The following is a 17,186-nucleotide window of genomic DNA, read 5'->3' on the forward strand; positions in this document are numbered from 1 at the left end:
GAAGGAGGCACTTGGGCTTAACACCAATAGTAACTAATTTGTGTACCAAGTTAGGCTTATGTTTCATGACAGATCCATTATACTGACTGTATAATAGATTCATTCCTTGATTTCTTAACACTTCAAATCTTTGAATGTTGTCAGCTTTATTGATTATGTCAGAAGTTCCACTTGTCACATCATAAATTTGAGTGCTTACATTTTTATCCCATGAAATAGTTGCCAGATGGTTATGATTACACTATCTTGACAAAATTACTTTTTCATTCTATTGTCTAATCTAATTGCTCTTTTCTTGGTTTATTATAGCTAGCCTTTTAATGATACCGTAGTTGTCACGTTTACCATTTTGCTTAAAGACTTGAAGATGCATGGGGCTCATATACTTTGATATCTCTGTGTTTTCCCAAGATGCCATAGTTCTGCTTCCATTTTAAATCCTATTATACTCCTAAGATTCAAGAACTTTGTCTTCATTAAAAAGCATTTGCCTCCGGTGCCATGGCTCACTAGGCTAATCCTCCGCCTGCGGTGCCGGCACCCCGGGTTCTAGTCCCAGTAGGGGTGCCGGGTACTAGTCCCGGTTGCTCCTCTTCCAGTCCAGCTCTCTGCTGTGGCCTGGAAGGGCAGCGGAGGATGGCCCAAGAGCTTGGGTCCCTGAACTCGCATGGGAGACTTGGAGGAAGCACCCGGCTCCTGGCTTCGGAACGGCACAGCGCCGGCCGTAGTGGCCATTAGGGGAGTGAATCAATGGAAGGAAGACCTTTCTCTCTGTTTCTCTCTCACTGTCTATAACTCTACCTGTCAAATAATAAAAAAAAAAAAAAAAAAAAAAAAAAGCATTTACCATTATGTAGCCTTTTGTGCTGCTTGATTTTTTTGGATTGTTTTGTTTACCATGCACATATACCTTGTTATATATTGTCTTTGTTATTTTAATCTAGTCAAAAACACTAGGAAAAGGAAAGGTAAGGTAGTTCTATTTATCTGAAAAAAGATGGTTATTATATTTGACACTTAGGGCAAAATGATAATACTTACTGTCTGATTAATTAAAATGTATGTTAAGTCTTCACAAGGATTTTTCCTGACAGAAAATTCTAAATGTATGCCAACAATATTTTAAAACTAGATACCCTGAATTACAACATAATAACATATCATTTCCTCACCCAATTATTTCTTGCTTTGAGCCTCAATAAAAGTCAGAACACAACATTAAAAGTATAACCCGATAAGCTATTTTGATTATTTACCAAGGACTTAATGATTCCAAGTACTCTTCTTAGCATGTTGTTTGTACTATTTTATTAATTCATTTTCAACATGTTTATATTCTTTGTATTTTACAGATAAGGAATCTGAAGGACAGAGAGGCTAGGTCAGTGGCTTCCCATCATACTTCTAGTGAGTGGTAAAGCCAGGATTTGAAGTTGAACTGAGGACTGATGGTCTTAAGGATGAGGCATTGTTGCCTTCTAGGCCAGATCTAGTGACTTCAGGTGACATAATTTGAAATGGGGGTAGTTCTTAGAGAATTAAAAGAAACAATGGCTTTCCTGTTTCTTATGGATGATTGAGAAGTACAGTCTATCTCAAAGTGTTTTTTGGTAGGAGCTGAATGACTGTTAATTCAACATTGGTTACCCAGCAACCTCCCAAATGATGGAATGGACTTGCTGAAAGAAAGGCCTTTTTTGCACTTAAAAAATAATTCTTCATTAGATGATCTTACATCTACCAGTCAAAACATATAGATGTGGATAACTACCTACACTTTATACTGTTTACAGACATGGAAGAATACCATATGCAGAGTTCTATATCTTGCTTTCCAATTAAATGTACTTCTTCAAGATTCTTCCATGATCAGTTATATCAAGGACTGTCTCATTTTTAATGGCTGAATTATATTCTATAATATGTACATACAACTTCTTTATCCACTCCTTTATTAGTTGCCATTTATAATGTTTTCAATATGTTGATAGTGTAGATAGAAAAATTTTTTGCATCATTTCATTCATCAGTAGGATAAATAACAAGAATCAAAGATGCTGAGTCAAAGGGCATGTGGTTTAAAAATGTTTATAGATTCTACCAAATAGGCCTATAGCGTTGTACCTCTCTTCACTCCCCTACTAGATGAAAGGGCGAGTTTCTACCCAGTCTCACCAAAGTGTTATTAAACATTTTCGCCTTTGCTATTCTGAGGAGAAAAGAGTATTATCAGTCACTGTAACTGGCATTTCTCCTATTAGGAAAGAGGTACATTTCTTTTTCTGCTTATGTTTTTTGCATGCCAAGAGCATGCCTAACTCTTTATTTTCCTCTAAGTTTGATGGTTTTAGCTCTTATATGAATGTCTTTGATCTATTTTGAATTATTTGAATGAACTTTTTTATTTGGTGTAAGGTAAAGGGCTAACTCATTCTTTTCTATGTGGATATCTGGTTGTTCCTGTACTGTCTGTTGGAGGCACTATTATTTCTTTAACTAAATGACATTGACATCTTGTGAGAAATATGTTTGCCAAATATATCATTTGCTAAACACTTCATTCCATTAGATATACCTATTATCTATCCATCTGTCATTACTATGGACTAAAAGATAGAGGAAGCCAAATAGTCTAGGCACCTTGCTTTTTTTGTATTTGAAAGGTAGAGATGCAGAGAGAGAATGAGGGAGCGTGGAAGGGAGGAAGGGAGGGAGGGAGGGAGGGAGAGAGAGAGAGAGAGAGAGAGAGAGAGAGAAATCTTCAATCCGCTGTTTTACTCCCCAAATGGTTGCAACTGCCAGGGCTGGGCCAGGCCAAAGCCATGAGCCAGGAGCTTTGTTTTGGTCTCCCACATGGGCACACAGTCCCAATCACTTGGGACAGTCCCATTCACCATATTCTGCTGCTTTCCCAGGTGTATTAGCAGGGATCTGGATCGGAAGTGGAGCAGCCAGTACTTGAACCAGCACCCATATGGGATGCCGGTACTACAGGTAGAGGCTGAGAATTCTACGCCACAGCACTGGCCCTATTATTATATATTTAATTGCTACAGCTTTGTATTCAGTTTTGAAATAGGAAGTGTGAGACTTCCAATTTTTTTTTTCTTTTAACATTGTACTGACTCTTTGAGGCTCCTCACAAATCTATATGAATTTGAGGATAGGATATTTCATATCTGGAAAGAACACAGTAGGAATTTTGATAGGGGATGTATTACATCTGTAAGTTGATTTGAGAATTGTCATTTTAACAATATTGAGTTTTCTATTGCATATACATTAGATATCTTTCCATTTATTTAGGTCTTTAATTATTTTAGCATTATAGTTTCACTATGAATGTCTTTTTTTTTTATTTGACATGACAGGTAGAATTATAGACAGTGAGAGAGACAGACAGAGAGAAAGGTCTTCCTTCCGTTGGTTCACTCCCCAAATGGCCACTACGGCTGGCACTGCGCCGATCCGAAGCCAGGAGCCTGGTGCTTCTTCCTGGTCTTCCATGTGGTTCAGGGGCCCAAGCACTTGGGCCATCCTCTGCTGCCCTCCTGGGCCACAGCAGAGAGCTGGACTGGAAGAAAAGCAACCAGGACTAGCACCCGGCATCCATATGGGATGCCGGTGGCACAGGTGGAAGATTAACCAAGTGAGCCAAGGTGCCAGCACTGTGTATGTCTTGTACCTCCTTGGTTTGGTTTATTTTTAAGCCTTTTAGTCTTTTTGATACTACTTTAAATGGAATTATTTTCTTAATTGCATTTTTTGATTTGGGATGCATTTTTGTAATATATCTATCTTTACAGGAATCACTTTCTAATCACACAAAAACACCTGTGCAGACACTTAATGATCTTTGGAAGTGTAATATCAGCTTGAAAGTGCCATAGCATAGGGGCTTTGTTTTTGCCAGTGCATAGTGTAAATTTGCAAAATGCTGAATGAATGAGCTTGAGTGAGAACTGAAGAGAGGTAGCAAATGTGGATTCAGTAATAGATGGAAAGCTGTCCAGGAATGACTATGAACTGGGCCATAGAAAACACTCAGTTATTTGAAAAGATTCAAATTACACCAAATATGTTTTCTGATAACAATGGAAACTAAGTTAGAAAGCAACAACAGAAAGAAATTTGGCAAACTTGCAAATGTGTGGAAATTAAACAACATACTCCTAAGCAATCAAGTCAAATAATAAATTATAAGGAAAGCTAGAAACTACTGTGAGACAAGTGAAAAAAAATATGATATACCCAAATATGATGTACCAAAATTTGTGAATAAAACTCATGAAAGGTTTAGTTGTAAAGCCCTACTTGAACATTAGAGAAAAAGATCTCTAATCACTAGCCTAATCTTCCACCTTATGAAACTAGCAGGTGTGTGGGAAGGGGCAAGAAAGAAGATACAGGAAGCAAGCAGGAGGAAGAACACAACAAAGCTCAGCATGCATGTTAAAGAAATAGAAAATAGAAAAGCCCTAGAGAAAATAAACCAAAAGTTTGCTCTTTGCAAAGATCAGCAAGATTGACAAGCCTTAAGCAAGACTGACAGGAGTAGGGGGAGGGAGAGATGACTGAAATACCATACTAAAAGTAGGATAAAAGAACCAATGTCACTACTGATCTTACAGAAACTAATAGGATTTAAGAGAATACCAGGAGTGACAAATTAGATGACATATATTAAATGGACAAATTCCCAGGAAGGCAAAAATGACCAAACTGAGTCAAGAAAAATAGAAAATCTGTATAGATATATAAGAAGTAAAATGTTATAGTAATCAAAAATTTTCTCCAAAAAGAAAAGCCCAGGCTCACCTGTCTTCAATTATGATTCTAAACATTTAAAGAAGTCTTGATACTAATTCTTCAAAAAATCTTTCCCAAACTAGGATAGAATGGAACAATTCCCAACTCATTCTGAGAGACAAGTATTGCCCTAATACCAAAGCCAGAAAAGGACTTCACAGGATAAGAAAATTATAGACCACCTATAATACGTATTATAGACATAGACCAAAAATTCTCAAAAAAATACAGACTATATCTAACAAAATATAAACCATTCCATTCCATTCCTGAGTTTATTCAAGGAAGGTAAGGTATGTTTAACAAACTATTGATTAATGTAAACACAGAATAAAGGATAAGCAAAAAAAAAAAAAAAAAGGCTGTCTGAATCATAGCAGAAAATATAATTGTCAAAATAAAATATCTTTTTATCATAATCCATTCAAAAATTAGGACAAGACTGGTACATCCTAAACCTACAGAAACATCCTAAACAAACAACAAGAAAAAAAAAAAAAAAAAAAAAAACCTCTAGAGCTCATATCATACTTAATGGTAACAAATTGAATGTTTTTCCTCCAAATTCAGTAACAAAACAATGATATCAGCTCTTGCAACATCTATTTAATATTGTACTGGAAGTTGTAACCAGGGCAAGTAGTCTAGAAAAGGAAACATAAGACATGTGGATTGGAAAGGAAACATAGATCAGCTGTTGTTTTGGGCTGCAGGTAGGACTGGGAAGTTACTACAAATGAGAAAGAGCTTGAAATGAAGAAAAATAAAAGGGAGGGGATAAAGAGATTTCTTTTTGAGGTGATGGAAATGTCCAAAGATTAGATTTTGGTGATGGTTTCAGAACAGCATAAGTAGAGTAATAGCAGAAATTTACAAATGTTTTACCATATTATATATTTTTAAGGAATTTATTAATATATTAGATTTCAGGGTCATAACAAATGCATGATAATTATTACAACATAATTCTCAAGAACTGTACACTTTAAACAGGTGGATTTGGGGGCCGGCGCTGTTGGCACAGTGGGTTAAAGCCCTGGCCTGAAGTGCCGGCATCCCATATGGGCGCCAGTTCTAGTCCCGGTGCTCCCCTTCCGATCCAGCTCTCTGCTATGGCCTGGGAAAGCAGTGGAGGATGGCCCAAGTCCTTGGGCCCCTGCACACACATGGGAGACCTGGAAGAAGCTCCTGACTTCGGATTGGCGCAGCTCCGGCCCTTGGGGCCATCTGGGGAGTGAACCAGTGGATGGAAGATCTACCTGTCTCTTCCTCTCTCTGTAACTCTTTCAAATAAATAAAATAAATATAAAAAATAAATAAACAGGTGAATTTGATGATACATATAAAAATTGTATATAAATAAAGCTATTTAAAAATCAGGTAAAGAGTAACCTTGAGTAAGCACCCATTGTATATAAACAAAAGTTGATTTTAGTTTTATTGACTTTTGTTTATTTGAAGGGTAGAGTGACCAAAAGACAGAGGGTTTTTCCATCCATGTGTTCACTGCCCTCCCCCTCAAATGCCTACAATGGCTGGGAGCTTGCAAGGCCAGGCTGGAGCCCTGGGTCTCCACAACTCCATCTAGGTCCCCCACAAGGGTAGCAGGGACCCAAATACTTACTTGCATTAGCAGATTTATGAGAAGAGGAGTTGGTGACTCCAAAATGGGATGCAGGTGTCCTAGGCAATGTCTTAACTATATGCCAAAAGGCCCATCCCAGTATATTATTTTTTAAGGATGCCAGGGATTTACATGGCTGGTATGGGTAGAATAAGAAGAAAGGAATTATAGGAAAGGGGAAAAGAAAGTATATAACAAAGAATAGTAAGGCTGGCATGTCATAGAAAATGCAAGATGAAGCACGGACAGGAATAAGGATATTTTTCCTACAAAGGAAAGATCTGTGGACGAGAATATATACAGATTAAAGAGAAAAAGAGAAAAGTGACTTGTCATATTTGATGGCCAATGATTTCTGGATCCTGCCGAAGACAAAGTAGCATGTTCTTCTGATGAATTTGATAACTTCAGGAAGATGATGACAGGTTCAGACAAAAATGTAGAGAATAAGAAAGCTGACTACATGAATAAAAGGATTTTGTAAACACTTGTGCTCAGCTGAGTTTAAATCAAAATTTGTAAAGCACTCAGTCTTCTAGGTTACACCTTTTTCTCCAATAGCATTTTCCTTCCTTAAAACAGAAGAAAAAACTGATGGGTTAACTAATTTGTGTTTGAACTGGTAGACTGCAGGTTTCTGCTAAGGCTGAATATCAAAGTGCAGATTTAATCAACTATGAAAGACTGAAAACACTGGATGTTTTTGTGTTTTTCACAAACCAAACACCAAATCTCAAGAAGAGGTGAAGCATGCTTCAGGAAAAGAATCCCCATTTAGTCCATCAGAATCACTAGAACTCCTTTAAAAGGGATTTTAAGCAGTACTGGGCCTCTCGTAGAACTTAGAAGTGGTGCTGTGCACGGCCACGCTTTCTTAGGAAGTGGAACCTCGGAAATAACCAGGAGCCATCTGCCGGCCGCTGCAGCCAGGCAGGGATGCTCTCACCAAGCACACGGACCTCGTGGCTTACAAACAGCACGGTTATTTCCCAAAGCCCTGGAGTCTGCAAGTCTGGGGCTAGGCGGCTGACATGGTTGGGTCCTTCATGTATTCATGAAATACCTTCATGTATCTTTGAGCCCACGAAAGAAGGCTCTCGGTGCCTGGGAAAACTACCAGAGTGTTAACCCGACGTGACAGGAAGAGGATAACCACGTCTCACGAGACGTAAACTTGAGCGGTGTGTCTGTCCAGCGTCGTCGCTCGTCCCCTGCCCGCTTTCTCCGTGCCTAACCGGCAGGCAGATCGACCCACGAAATCCCCATCACCTCGCCCGGCAGGGCTGGACTCGTGGGTGTTCGAACTCTGACATGAGCTCCCAACACCACGAGGGGCTTCAGATGTGACTACTCCCCTCCCCCAACACACACACGGACTTCTCGCCGGGATCTGCAACCCCGCTTCAGCGTCAGGTTCCCAAACTCCAAGCAACTGCCGTCCAAGCCTCCCCTGGGCCGCCTTCACCCCCCAACACTCTGCCCGCAGGCCGCGGGGCCCGCCTGGCCCCTTTCCCTGGCAGTCCAGAAAGTCCTGTCTGTGCCGGACGGGGCGGGGCGGGGCAGGGCGGGGCAGGCCTGCTCCACCAGAGCGCGGCGGACCGCGGGGTGGGGTGTGGGGGGGTGAGCGAACAGGACCCGCCAAGCCCCTCTAAAAGCCGCCGGCCTTCCGACCCCGAGTCTGTTCCAGGTAAAGTATTCCAGTTCGCAAGAAAAGTTTTTCCGGAATGCAGGTTCAGAAGCAACAAAGAAAACTTTTCGAAAACTTTCGTCCCTCTTCCGCTCCCCCCCGGCGTGTCTTTCATTGTTGGTCCGCCCCGGGGCCAAGCGAGGGGCGTCCCTCCCCCTCCCCCTCCCCCTCCCCGCCCCCTGTGAGGCGCGCGGAGCCACCGCGCCCGGGTTGGGTCGGACCGGCGGGAGGGCCGGCGCGCTTTCTGTGGCGGCTGCCGCAGAAACCGTCGACCTCTTCGGCCCCTGCCCCGCGGCCTGCCCCACGACAGCATGGACTACTTGACCACGTTCACGGGGAAGAGTGGGCGCCTTCTGCGGGGCACGGCCAACCGCCTGTGGGGGCTCGGGGGTGGCGGCGAAGCCCGGCAGGTGCGCTTCGAGGATTACCTGAGGGAGCCCGCCAAAGGGGACCCCGGGTGCCGGTCTCCGCCCCACCGGCCCCCGGCGCCATCCAGCCCGGAGGGACCTGGTGAGCCCACCCTCCCGAAGTCTCCCTCGCGGCGGACCCGTGCTGAGGGGGCGGGGGCGGCGGCGGCGGCGGCGGCGGCGGCGGCGGCGGCGGCGGCTGGGGTGCGCGGCCTGGCGTTGGCAGGTGTGCCGGAGCCGGGGTCCCTGCCGCGGCCCGGGTGGCAGCGGGACGGGGGTGAGGAAGGAGGGACTAGCACGGCCCCGGGGACGGTCGACTTTCTACTGCGTGGTGGCTCTTCCTGCTGTGCTCTTCCTGCTTTCCTGCCCCCGTCAGATTTCACGGGTAGGATCCTTGCTTTTGCCCTCTCCCGCTGGGAGGTGAATCCGTTCAGAAGTCCTTGGTATTTGGAAACATTAAGAACGCCTTGCCTGCTGTTTTTTGTTGGGGGTCATTGTTATTCATGTTGATATTTGCCAATTGTTCAGATTCACTTCCTGACTTAAAAATAAGAAACCAAATACTAACTTTGGAAAGGACAACGTCGTCGTACTTGCCCTGGAACTGGTTGAATTTTGCGTCATATACTTTGAAAGCTGAGTGTTGGGTCGGTTTTCTTTCATCACAGTGGCTTTGTACAATTGAGACAGAAATCAGTCATAATGGCATGAAAATGATAGTTTACAGAATTTTTTAAAGCGCTGCATAATGCAGATGGTAGCTTTTCCAGTGTCCTTGGCTTCCTTTTAAGTTAATAGGTAGCAGACCGCATAGTAATTTATATATATGGTACTTGTTCTAAAATGTGTTTAGGGGTGATGAGAGTATGTGAGCATTAGAGAGTTTAGAAAACAGAGAAAAGTACAAAGTCTAAAAAATTTGCATGGAACTTCGTGGCCTGCTCATCATTTTAAAGCAGGGAAAAAGTGAGGACATCTGTTGATCTGTGTGTCTAGGTAGGTCATTTAAACATTGAAGAAATTTGACTATTGAAATCTAATTTTCACATGATCTGTTTTCAATACGTTTTCCTGAGTTTGCATAATGTATCTTCTGTCTTTAGGGGAATTGCTGTTAGGGAACTAAAAAATGGAAGAGTGGGGGGGGCATTTAACCTCTTCCCTATCCCCCCCCCCCGCATTAACCAGGTGCAGAGCCCTCTTAAAATGTGGGACTAGAGATGAGGAAGGGATTTTTCTTAAAGTGTTTGAATTAAGGATTTTTTAAGAAATGAGTTTTAAGTTGCCTAATTGAAAATATGTGGTCTGTTCCCAGCCTCTAGCTAGATAAAATATTGAGAAATATGTGGGGTAATTTGACTAGAATGAATATGAATAAATTATTTAATAGACTCACACATACACATCCAGTTCATCCATTCAAAAAACATTTATTGAACACACAACTATATATGATACTTCAGAAAGCAGCTTCAAAAGCTATACAAATTCCTCTTCTGTTGAAGCCGCCTTATGAATTGCTTGCATATCCTTTGATATTCATGGTGCTTCTGATAAATAAAGAGGACTTGTGGTGTTGGCAGTTTGACCACAGTCAAATGATCAAGCATGTCCAAGCATTAACTTCCTGAACTCCTTTGGACAAGTTATTTAACTCTTTGTCTCTGAATGAGGCTGTATTGCTAGCATCTTAGGGGTTCTCAGTTCTAGAGTGTTTTCTTCACGGTGGTTGCCTAGCAAGTTTTGGCTGCATTTATGCCCCTCGGAAGGGGTATCTGTCAGTGTGGAGGATGGCCTCTGCCCTGCTTGTCACTGACTCTTACTTCAGGTTTTAAGAACAGCTGTGGCAGTATTTCTTGTACAGGTGCTTCCACACTTGGCTGCATTCCAGGACCCTGTTTGTTAAGGATCTTGCCCCTCACTATTTCTGTGCAGTAATGATGTTGATAAAAGTCTTATGACAGAGAGGAAGGATAAACCACATTAAACTTTGGTCAAATGTTCCTGATTTTACTCTTTCTATAAACGAACCACTTAGTGAGCTGTTAGTGTTACTCATTTCCAAGGTGGCTACTTTTGCTCTTTTTAAGTGTGTGCTTTTAGTGTGTGCTGGCTCCAACATTATAGCCCTCTGAGGAAAATTGAGATAGACATATTAAGATTATCACATTCATCTAGCTAATAACAATTACAAAAGAACATTACTGTTTCTGTTTCCAGGATACATTATGATATGATTAAAAGTTTTATTTTTGTACTTGAAGTATAGCTCTCTTGGGTATGACTCTAACCTATAATATTGTATAGCCTTTAGAAAATACTCATTTTACTTTATCACATAATGTAGATATATATATATATATTTAACTAATTTAGGATATCAACTTACTGTATTATAAACATGAAATAGTTTTTATAATCTGCCTTATATATCAACTCTGTTTTCCTTTTTGGAGTCAGAATCCTTTAAAAGACAGCTCAGTCCTGTTTAAAATTCCTTTTCATTTACTGTTTTGTTTTTTTTTTTAATATTTATTTTTTTTTATTTGAAAGAGTTACTGAGAGAGCGAGAATCTTCCATCCACTGGTTCACTCCCCAGATGGCAACAACAACCAGGGCTGGGCCAGCCTGAAGCCAGGAGCCAGGAGCTTCATTGGGTCTCCTACATGGGTGCAGATTCCCAAGTACCTGGGCCATCTTCTACTGCTTTCCTAGATGAATTAGTAAGGAGCTGGATTGGAAGTGGAGCTCCCATTCTGGGATGCCAGCATTGTAGGCAGTGGCTTAACCTGTTGCGTCACAATACCAGCCCTTCTTCTCATTTACTTTTAGCAACTAAAACAGTATTTTTCAGCTATTTAAGGTCCAGTCCTTTTAAAATTTCAATCTCATACTTGATTTGAGGCTCTTCTTGTCTTCCCTACACCTGCCTCCCAGTTCCCATTCCAGGTTAGGTTTACAGTGGAGGAGAAGTATAATCTAGCAGTTACAATTCCCCACCCTTTCCTGAAACACAAGTCCTTTGATGTTGAGTTGTGAGAAGGGATGGAAGCAGGGATTCATTTTTTTCATTTTTCTGTTCTGGTCTTCCTCTTTCACCCCTTGGTGAGAGGGTGATAATGATGGACTGCAGTTGTGGATGTAGTGGAGAAACCTGTTAAAATGGCTACATAAATATAAATGTTCATCTCAATACTCAACAGTGTTTGCAATTTTGAATATAGGCCTTTGGCATCCTTTAATTCCAGCTTTGGACTTTGGTTGAAAATCATTGAATTGGACATCTAAACACATTCTGCTTCATAGTATATTATATTAGTGTTATGTATGTGTGTAGAAATGGAGTTTATGAATAATAAAGTGGTAACATTACAGATTTTTATCAACTAAATTACATGTTTTGGAAGAACTTTTTCTTTTAAAATTTTTGTTTACCTTTATATGAAAGACAGATCTTCACTTTCCAGATGCCTGCAGCAGCCAAGACTGGGCCAGGCTGAAGCCAGGAATGTAGAACTCAATCTCTGTCTCCCATTTGGGTGGTAGGGATTCAGCTACTTGAGCCATCACCTGCTGCCTCCCAGGGTGCATATCAGCAGGAAGTTAGAATTGGTGGAGGAGCCCAGACTCAAATCAGGCACTACTATATGGAATGCAGGTATCTCAAGCAGTGACTTAACCAAATGCCCATCCAATAAATTAATGTTCCTTAAACTGATGATTATCCTTAATACATCTGTTTGGTAAATTTGAATTTTAAATAGGTTTCTTTTTGGGTATTTTTGCCTCTGAATTCACTGGTATATTTATTGGATTGTTTAGTAGTTGTGACTGTGGGGGTAATACAGAGCTGAAACTAAAATGTTTGTATAGTTTTTCAAGGAATTTATAATCTGAAAACAACATGAGAAGGTGTATTTTATTGACTAGGAGCTCTGACTCACTCACTAGAACATTATGGGAAGAATTAATTTCCCTTATGTTGATAGCAGGAAAGCCCTCTATGTTGAATATGTATACCTGAGGAGAAGTCTGAGATTAACATTCTTGTTACTGGTTCACTTTTGATAATCATTTTTTGATTATCAAAATCACTTTTGATAGCCAACACATAAAATAATAACAGTCACATTCTTAATAGATGTTCTTTAACTTTGGGGCTTTTATGAAGTAAAATAAAAGTTACTCGAACAACATAACACCAGCACAGTAGATCTGATAACCTAGATGACTACTATGTGACAAATGATAGAACTTCAGAAGTCTGTAGAAAAATGTAATTTAAATATAAGTTTACTTTGGTGCAAAAGCTTCTTGAAATTCATACATAATTTTCCATGGACTTTTTGAAGACCAAGTTGAACAGTATATCTGTGCTGAGCAAAGGGACAGTTTATGTCTAGGGCAAGATAGAGCAGGGTAGCATATGTATTGTGCTACTCAGAATGGTGCAGTTTTAAAGTTAGCAGTTGTTTATTTCTAGAATTTCTCATTTAATGTTTTTGGATCACAGTTCACCTTAGGTAACTGAAACCATGGAAAGTGAAACTTCTAATAAGTGGGGAGGAGAGGAGTTATTGAATAAAGCCTCCTTTTGTGGATCCTGACAAACCTACATTAAGAGACTTAATACATTTGGTTCAATGAGTGAAACTGGTACAGCAAAGGAACATGTTTTAAGGTCAAATAGTGTGTGTTAGAGAAAGGCCAAAAATGTGTTTTTGTTTTCTAGCAGTCAGTGAAAAGAAGGAAATGCGATCAGACAGAATTCACATTGTCTGTAAGAAAAAGGTAAGCCTGCTTCTTAGGCAGATAGGAGAAACATAGTTACTTGTCATATTGAGAATTAAAAAAAATCCTTAATATCTTTATAAATGCAGATTACAGTTTGAAAAAACTCTTTTAGTGTCATTCTGTAATGTAGTTCAGTGGTATAACTCCAGAATGCATGTTAGTGAAAGCAGTTCTGTATAGGTGAAAAGCAGTTAAACTGAATGTGCAGTTTTGTGGCAGTATGCCCCTGAGGAATAAGTTTTAGGTGATAAACTATAGATTTTAGATTATAGCCAAGACTCTAGATTTTAGATTTTTTTATGTTTTAGATTCTACTCAGTGGAAATTTTTGTGATAGGTGATGGAAATTTTCTTTATCTGTGATTGATTATTCAGTATGGTATCCACTCCACTAGGTAAATGTGAATATTGACCCTAGTGTAAGTGAGGAACTGCATTGAGGAATTTGGATTCTGGATTTTATATCTACATTACCCTATATGGTAGCATCTAGAGTTAAAAGAAAAATTATTCAGTGATTCATACTAAAGCACCATAAGACAGACTTTATTCAGAACCAGTGCCATAGGTATAAGGATTATAGAAATGAGATTTTACAGTAGAGGGAGAGAGAATGGGTCCAACTCAAAATACTGCATGAGCAAGTGGGGAATACGTGGGATGAAGAATTGCTAAGAGGCCGGCGCCACGCGCAATAGGCTAATCCTCTGCCTTGCGGCGCAGGAACACCAGGTTCTGTCCCGGTTGCGCCTCTTCCAGGCCAGCTCTCTGCTGTGGCCCGGGAGTGCAGTGGAGGATGGCCCAAGTGCCTGAGCCCTGCACCCCATGGGAGACCAGGATAAGTACCTGGCTCCTGCCATCGGATCAGCGCGGTGCGCCGGCCGCAGCAAGCAGGCCGCAGCAGCCATTGGAGGTTGAACCAATGGCAAAGGAAGACCTTTCTCTCTGTCTCTCTCTCTCTCTCTCTCTCACTATCCACTCTGCCTGTCAAAAAATAAAAATAAAAATAATAAGAACTTCTAAGAGGTAACAACGGTAACAAGGGCCAATCTGCTAAACCAGCCTACCAGAGTTAGAGCTGAGAAGGATAGGGAAATTAGCCTTTCCCTGGGGGCCAGTGGGAGATGAGAAGCTTGATCAGTTACTCAGGGTGTGGGGATTCCTGCTAAATGTATTTAGCAGGGTTCTTGTTAAAACTGAATTTTACAAGGAACTGAACAAATGGGCTTAGAAGAACTTTCAGGAGGCTAAGTAAAGTTCAAATCAAAAATCTTTGGGGCCAGTGTGTGGTATAGCAGGTTAAGCTGCCACTTGTGACACTACATCCCTTATTGGAGTAACAGTTCAAGTCCCGCTGCTGTGCTTCCAATCCAGCTTCCTGCTGGTATACCTGGGAAAGCAGTAGAAGATGGCTCAAGTACTTGGACCCCTGCCATTCATGTGGGAGACCCGGGCGGAATTCCTGGCTTCTGGCTTTGACTTGGCCAAGCTGCAGTTGTTACAGCCATTTGAGGAGTGAACCAGCAAATGAAAGATCGCTCTCTCTCCCTCTGTCATTCTGCGTTTCAACTAAATAAATTAATTATAAAAAAAAAAAAAAAAACTTAACCAGTTTTTGTCAGGCACAGATGACTTTTATTTTAATTATTTATTTATTTATTTGAAAGTTACAGAGAGAGAAGGAGAAACAGCACTTTTCCATATGCTGGTTCATTTGCCAACAGCCAGTGCTGCACCATGCAGAAGCCAGGAGGCTGGAACTCCATACAGATCTCCAGTATGGGTGGCAGGGAGCCAAGCACTTGGAGCATCTTCCCTTGCTTTTCCCCAGGCCATTAGCCAGGAGCTGGATCAGAAGTAGAGCAGCCAGAACTCAAACAGGCACCCATATGGGATGCTGTTGTTACAGGTAGCAGGCTTTACCTGCTGTGCCACTGTGCCACGACCAAGTTTATTTTCATCAACCTGGAAGTCAGAGTAACAGAGAAAGAAGAGATGTATCAACCTGGAAGTCAGAGTAACAGAGAAAGAAGAGATGTCTTCTATTTGCTGGTTCTCTCCACAAATGCCCTCAGAAGCCCATGACTCCGTTCCGGTTTCCAAAGTGTGTAGCAGAGTCTCAAGCACTTCAGCTAACTTATGTGACCTCTCAGATGCATTTATAGGAAGTTGGATCAGAAGTGGAGTAGTTGGCACTCCAGCTGGCAGTCCAATACGGGATGCTGATGTCCCAAACAGCAACTTAACCTGCTGTACCACAGTGCATTCCCATGGCTATTTTAATTTAAGTTAATTTAAATAAAATTTTAAAGTCAGTTTCCATCTCACTACCCGTATCTCAGTTACTCAAAAGTCACATAGCTAGTAGCAAAAATATTGGATAAGGCAGATATAGGACATATTGCAGGTTTTATTGAGCAGTATTATTCCAGAGCATTGGGTCTCAATGCCAACTGCACATCCGAATCCCTGGGTAGCTTTTAAAATATTCTAACACCAAAAAAGCCCACCCATAGCATGAGATCTCTGTGATCTGATTATAATTAAAGATTTGATCATTTGAAGTTTCTCATGAGATTCTAATGTGTAACTAGAGCTAAAAACTGGGTGATTTAGGAAGTGAAGGTCTACATCTTTCAGACTTCCTTAGTAATGTTCTCTCAGTGAAATGATTGAGTCTTGATGAATTTAACAAGTTTAATTTTCTTCCTTCTTGAGTACTTGAGGCAAGAAACTGTTTTATGATGTATATTAAGAAAAGAGATGCATATTTAGGTTGTACAGTTGAGACCTTAAGAAAGTTGAGGTGGGGCCAGTGCTGTGGTGCAGTGGGTTAAAGCCCTGGCCTGAAATGCCGGCATCCCTAATGGGCACCGGTTCTAGACCTGGCTACTCCTCTTCCTATCCAGCTCTCTGCTATGGACTGGGAAAGCAGCAAAAGATGGCCCAAGTCCTTGGGCCCCTGTACCCGCATGGGAGACCAGGAAGAAGCTCCTGGCTCCTAGCTTCGGATTGGCACAGCTCCAGCCATTGCAGCCATCTGGGGAGTGAACCAGCAGATGGAAGACCTCTCTCTCTGTCTCTACCTCTCTCTGTAACTTTTACAAATAAATAAAATAAGTCTTTAAAAAAAAAGGAGAGAAAGTTGAGGCAACTAACAATGAAAAGTTCCTGAAGAACGTTGAAAGTCTGAAGATAGAATGATTGATGTAGCAAGATTCTTGTGGAAAATATACTGTCAAATAGTGGAAATTATAATCAACAATTTTCACATCATCCACTAATGTTAGTATATTAGTAAGCTTCTTCCATTCTTTTATAAGAAAAACCAGTTGGAGACTGGACTAAAACTAATACAAAGTCATTCATTACAGAAATTAAATTTTTTTAAACTTTTATTTAATAAATATAAATTTCCAAAGTACAACTTTGGGATTATAGCAGCTTTTTCCCCCCATAACCACCCTCCCACCCGCAACCATCCCATCCCCCACTCCCTCTCCCATCCCATTCTTCATCAAGATTCATTTTTAATTATATTTATATACAGAAGATCAATTTAGTAGATACTAAGTAAAGATTTTAACAGTTTGCACCCACACAGAAACACAAAGTATAAAGTACTGCTTGAGTACTAGTTATACCATTAATTCACATAGTACAACACATGAAGGACAGAGATCCTACATGGGGAGTAGGTGTACAATGACTCCTGTTGTTTATTTAACAATTGACACTCTTATTTATGACATCAGTAATTACCTGAGGCTCTTTTCATGAACTGCGTGGTGCACCGGCCGCAGCGGCCATTGGAGGGTGAACCAACAGCAAAAGGAAGACCTTTCTCTCTGTCTCTCTCTCTCT

General features: G+C 41.0%; 1 protein-coding gene across 12 annotated transcripts in view; it reads left to right on the forward strand.

The window, feature by feature from the left end:
• OXR1 (oxidation resistance 1) overlaps nt 1–17,186 on the forward strand; it is a 796,801-nt gene that overhangs the window by 683,646 nt on the left and 95,969 nt on the right. For 2 of the 12 annotated variants that reach the window (XM_008255817.5, XM_002710729.6), the window contains exon 1: nt 8,295–8,630. The exons of 5 other annotated variants lie outside the window; for them this stretch is intronic. In XM_008255817.5, coding sequence (XP_008254039.2) covers nt 8,432–8,630 — 199 coding nt within the window. In that variant the 5' untranslated portion in view covers nt 8,295–8,431. Of the gene's footprint in view, nt 1–8,004; nt 8,121–8,294; nt 8,631–8,748; nt 8,913–17,186 lie in introns of those variants that run through there. 5 more of the 12 variants (XM_008255823.5, XM_051844760.3, XM_008255821.5 and 2 more) reach the window with 4 other exon arrangements.

The sequence above is a fragment of the Oryctolagus cuniculus genome, chromosome 6, assembly GCF_051225735.1.
Source record: "Oryctolagus cuniculus isolate XC-2025 breed Fujian yellow rabbit chromosome 6, ASM5122573v1, whole genome shotgun sequence".
In the NCBI taxonomy this organism is placed as follows: Eukaryota; Metazoa; Chordata; class Mammalia; order Lagomorpha; family Leporidae; genus Oryctolagus; species Oryctolagus cuniculus.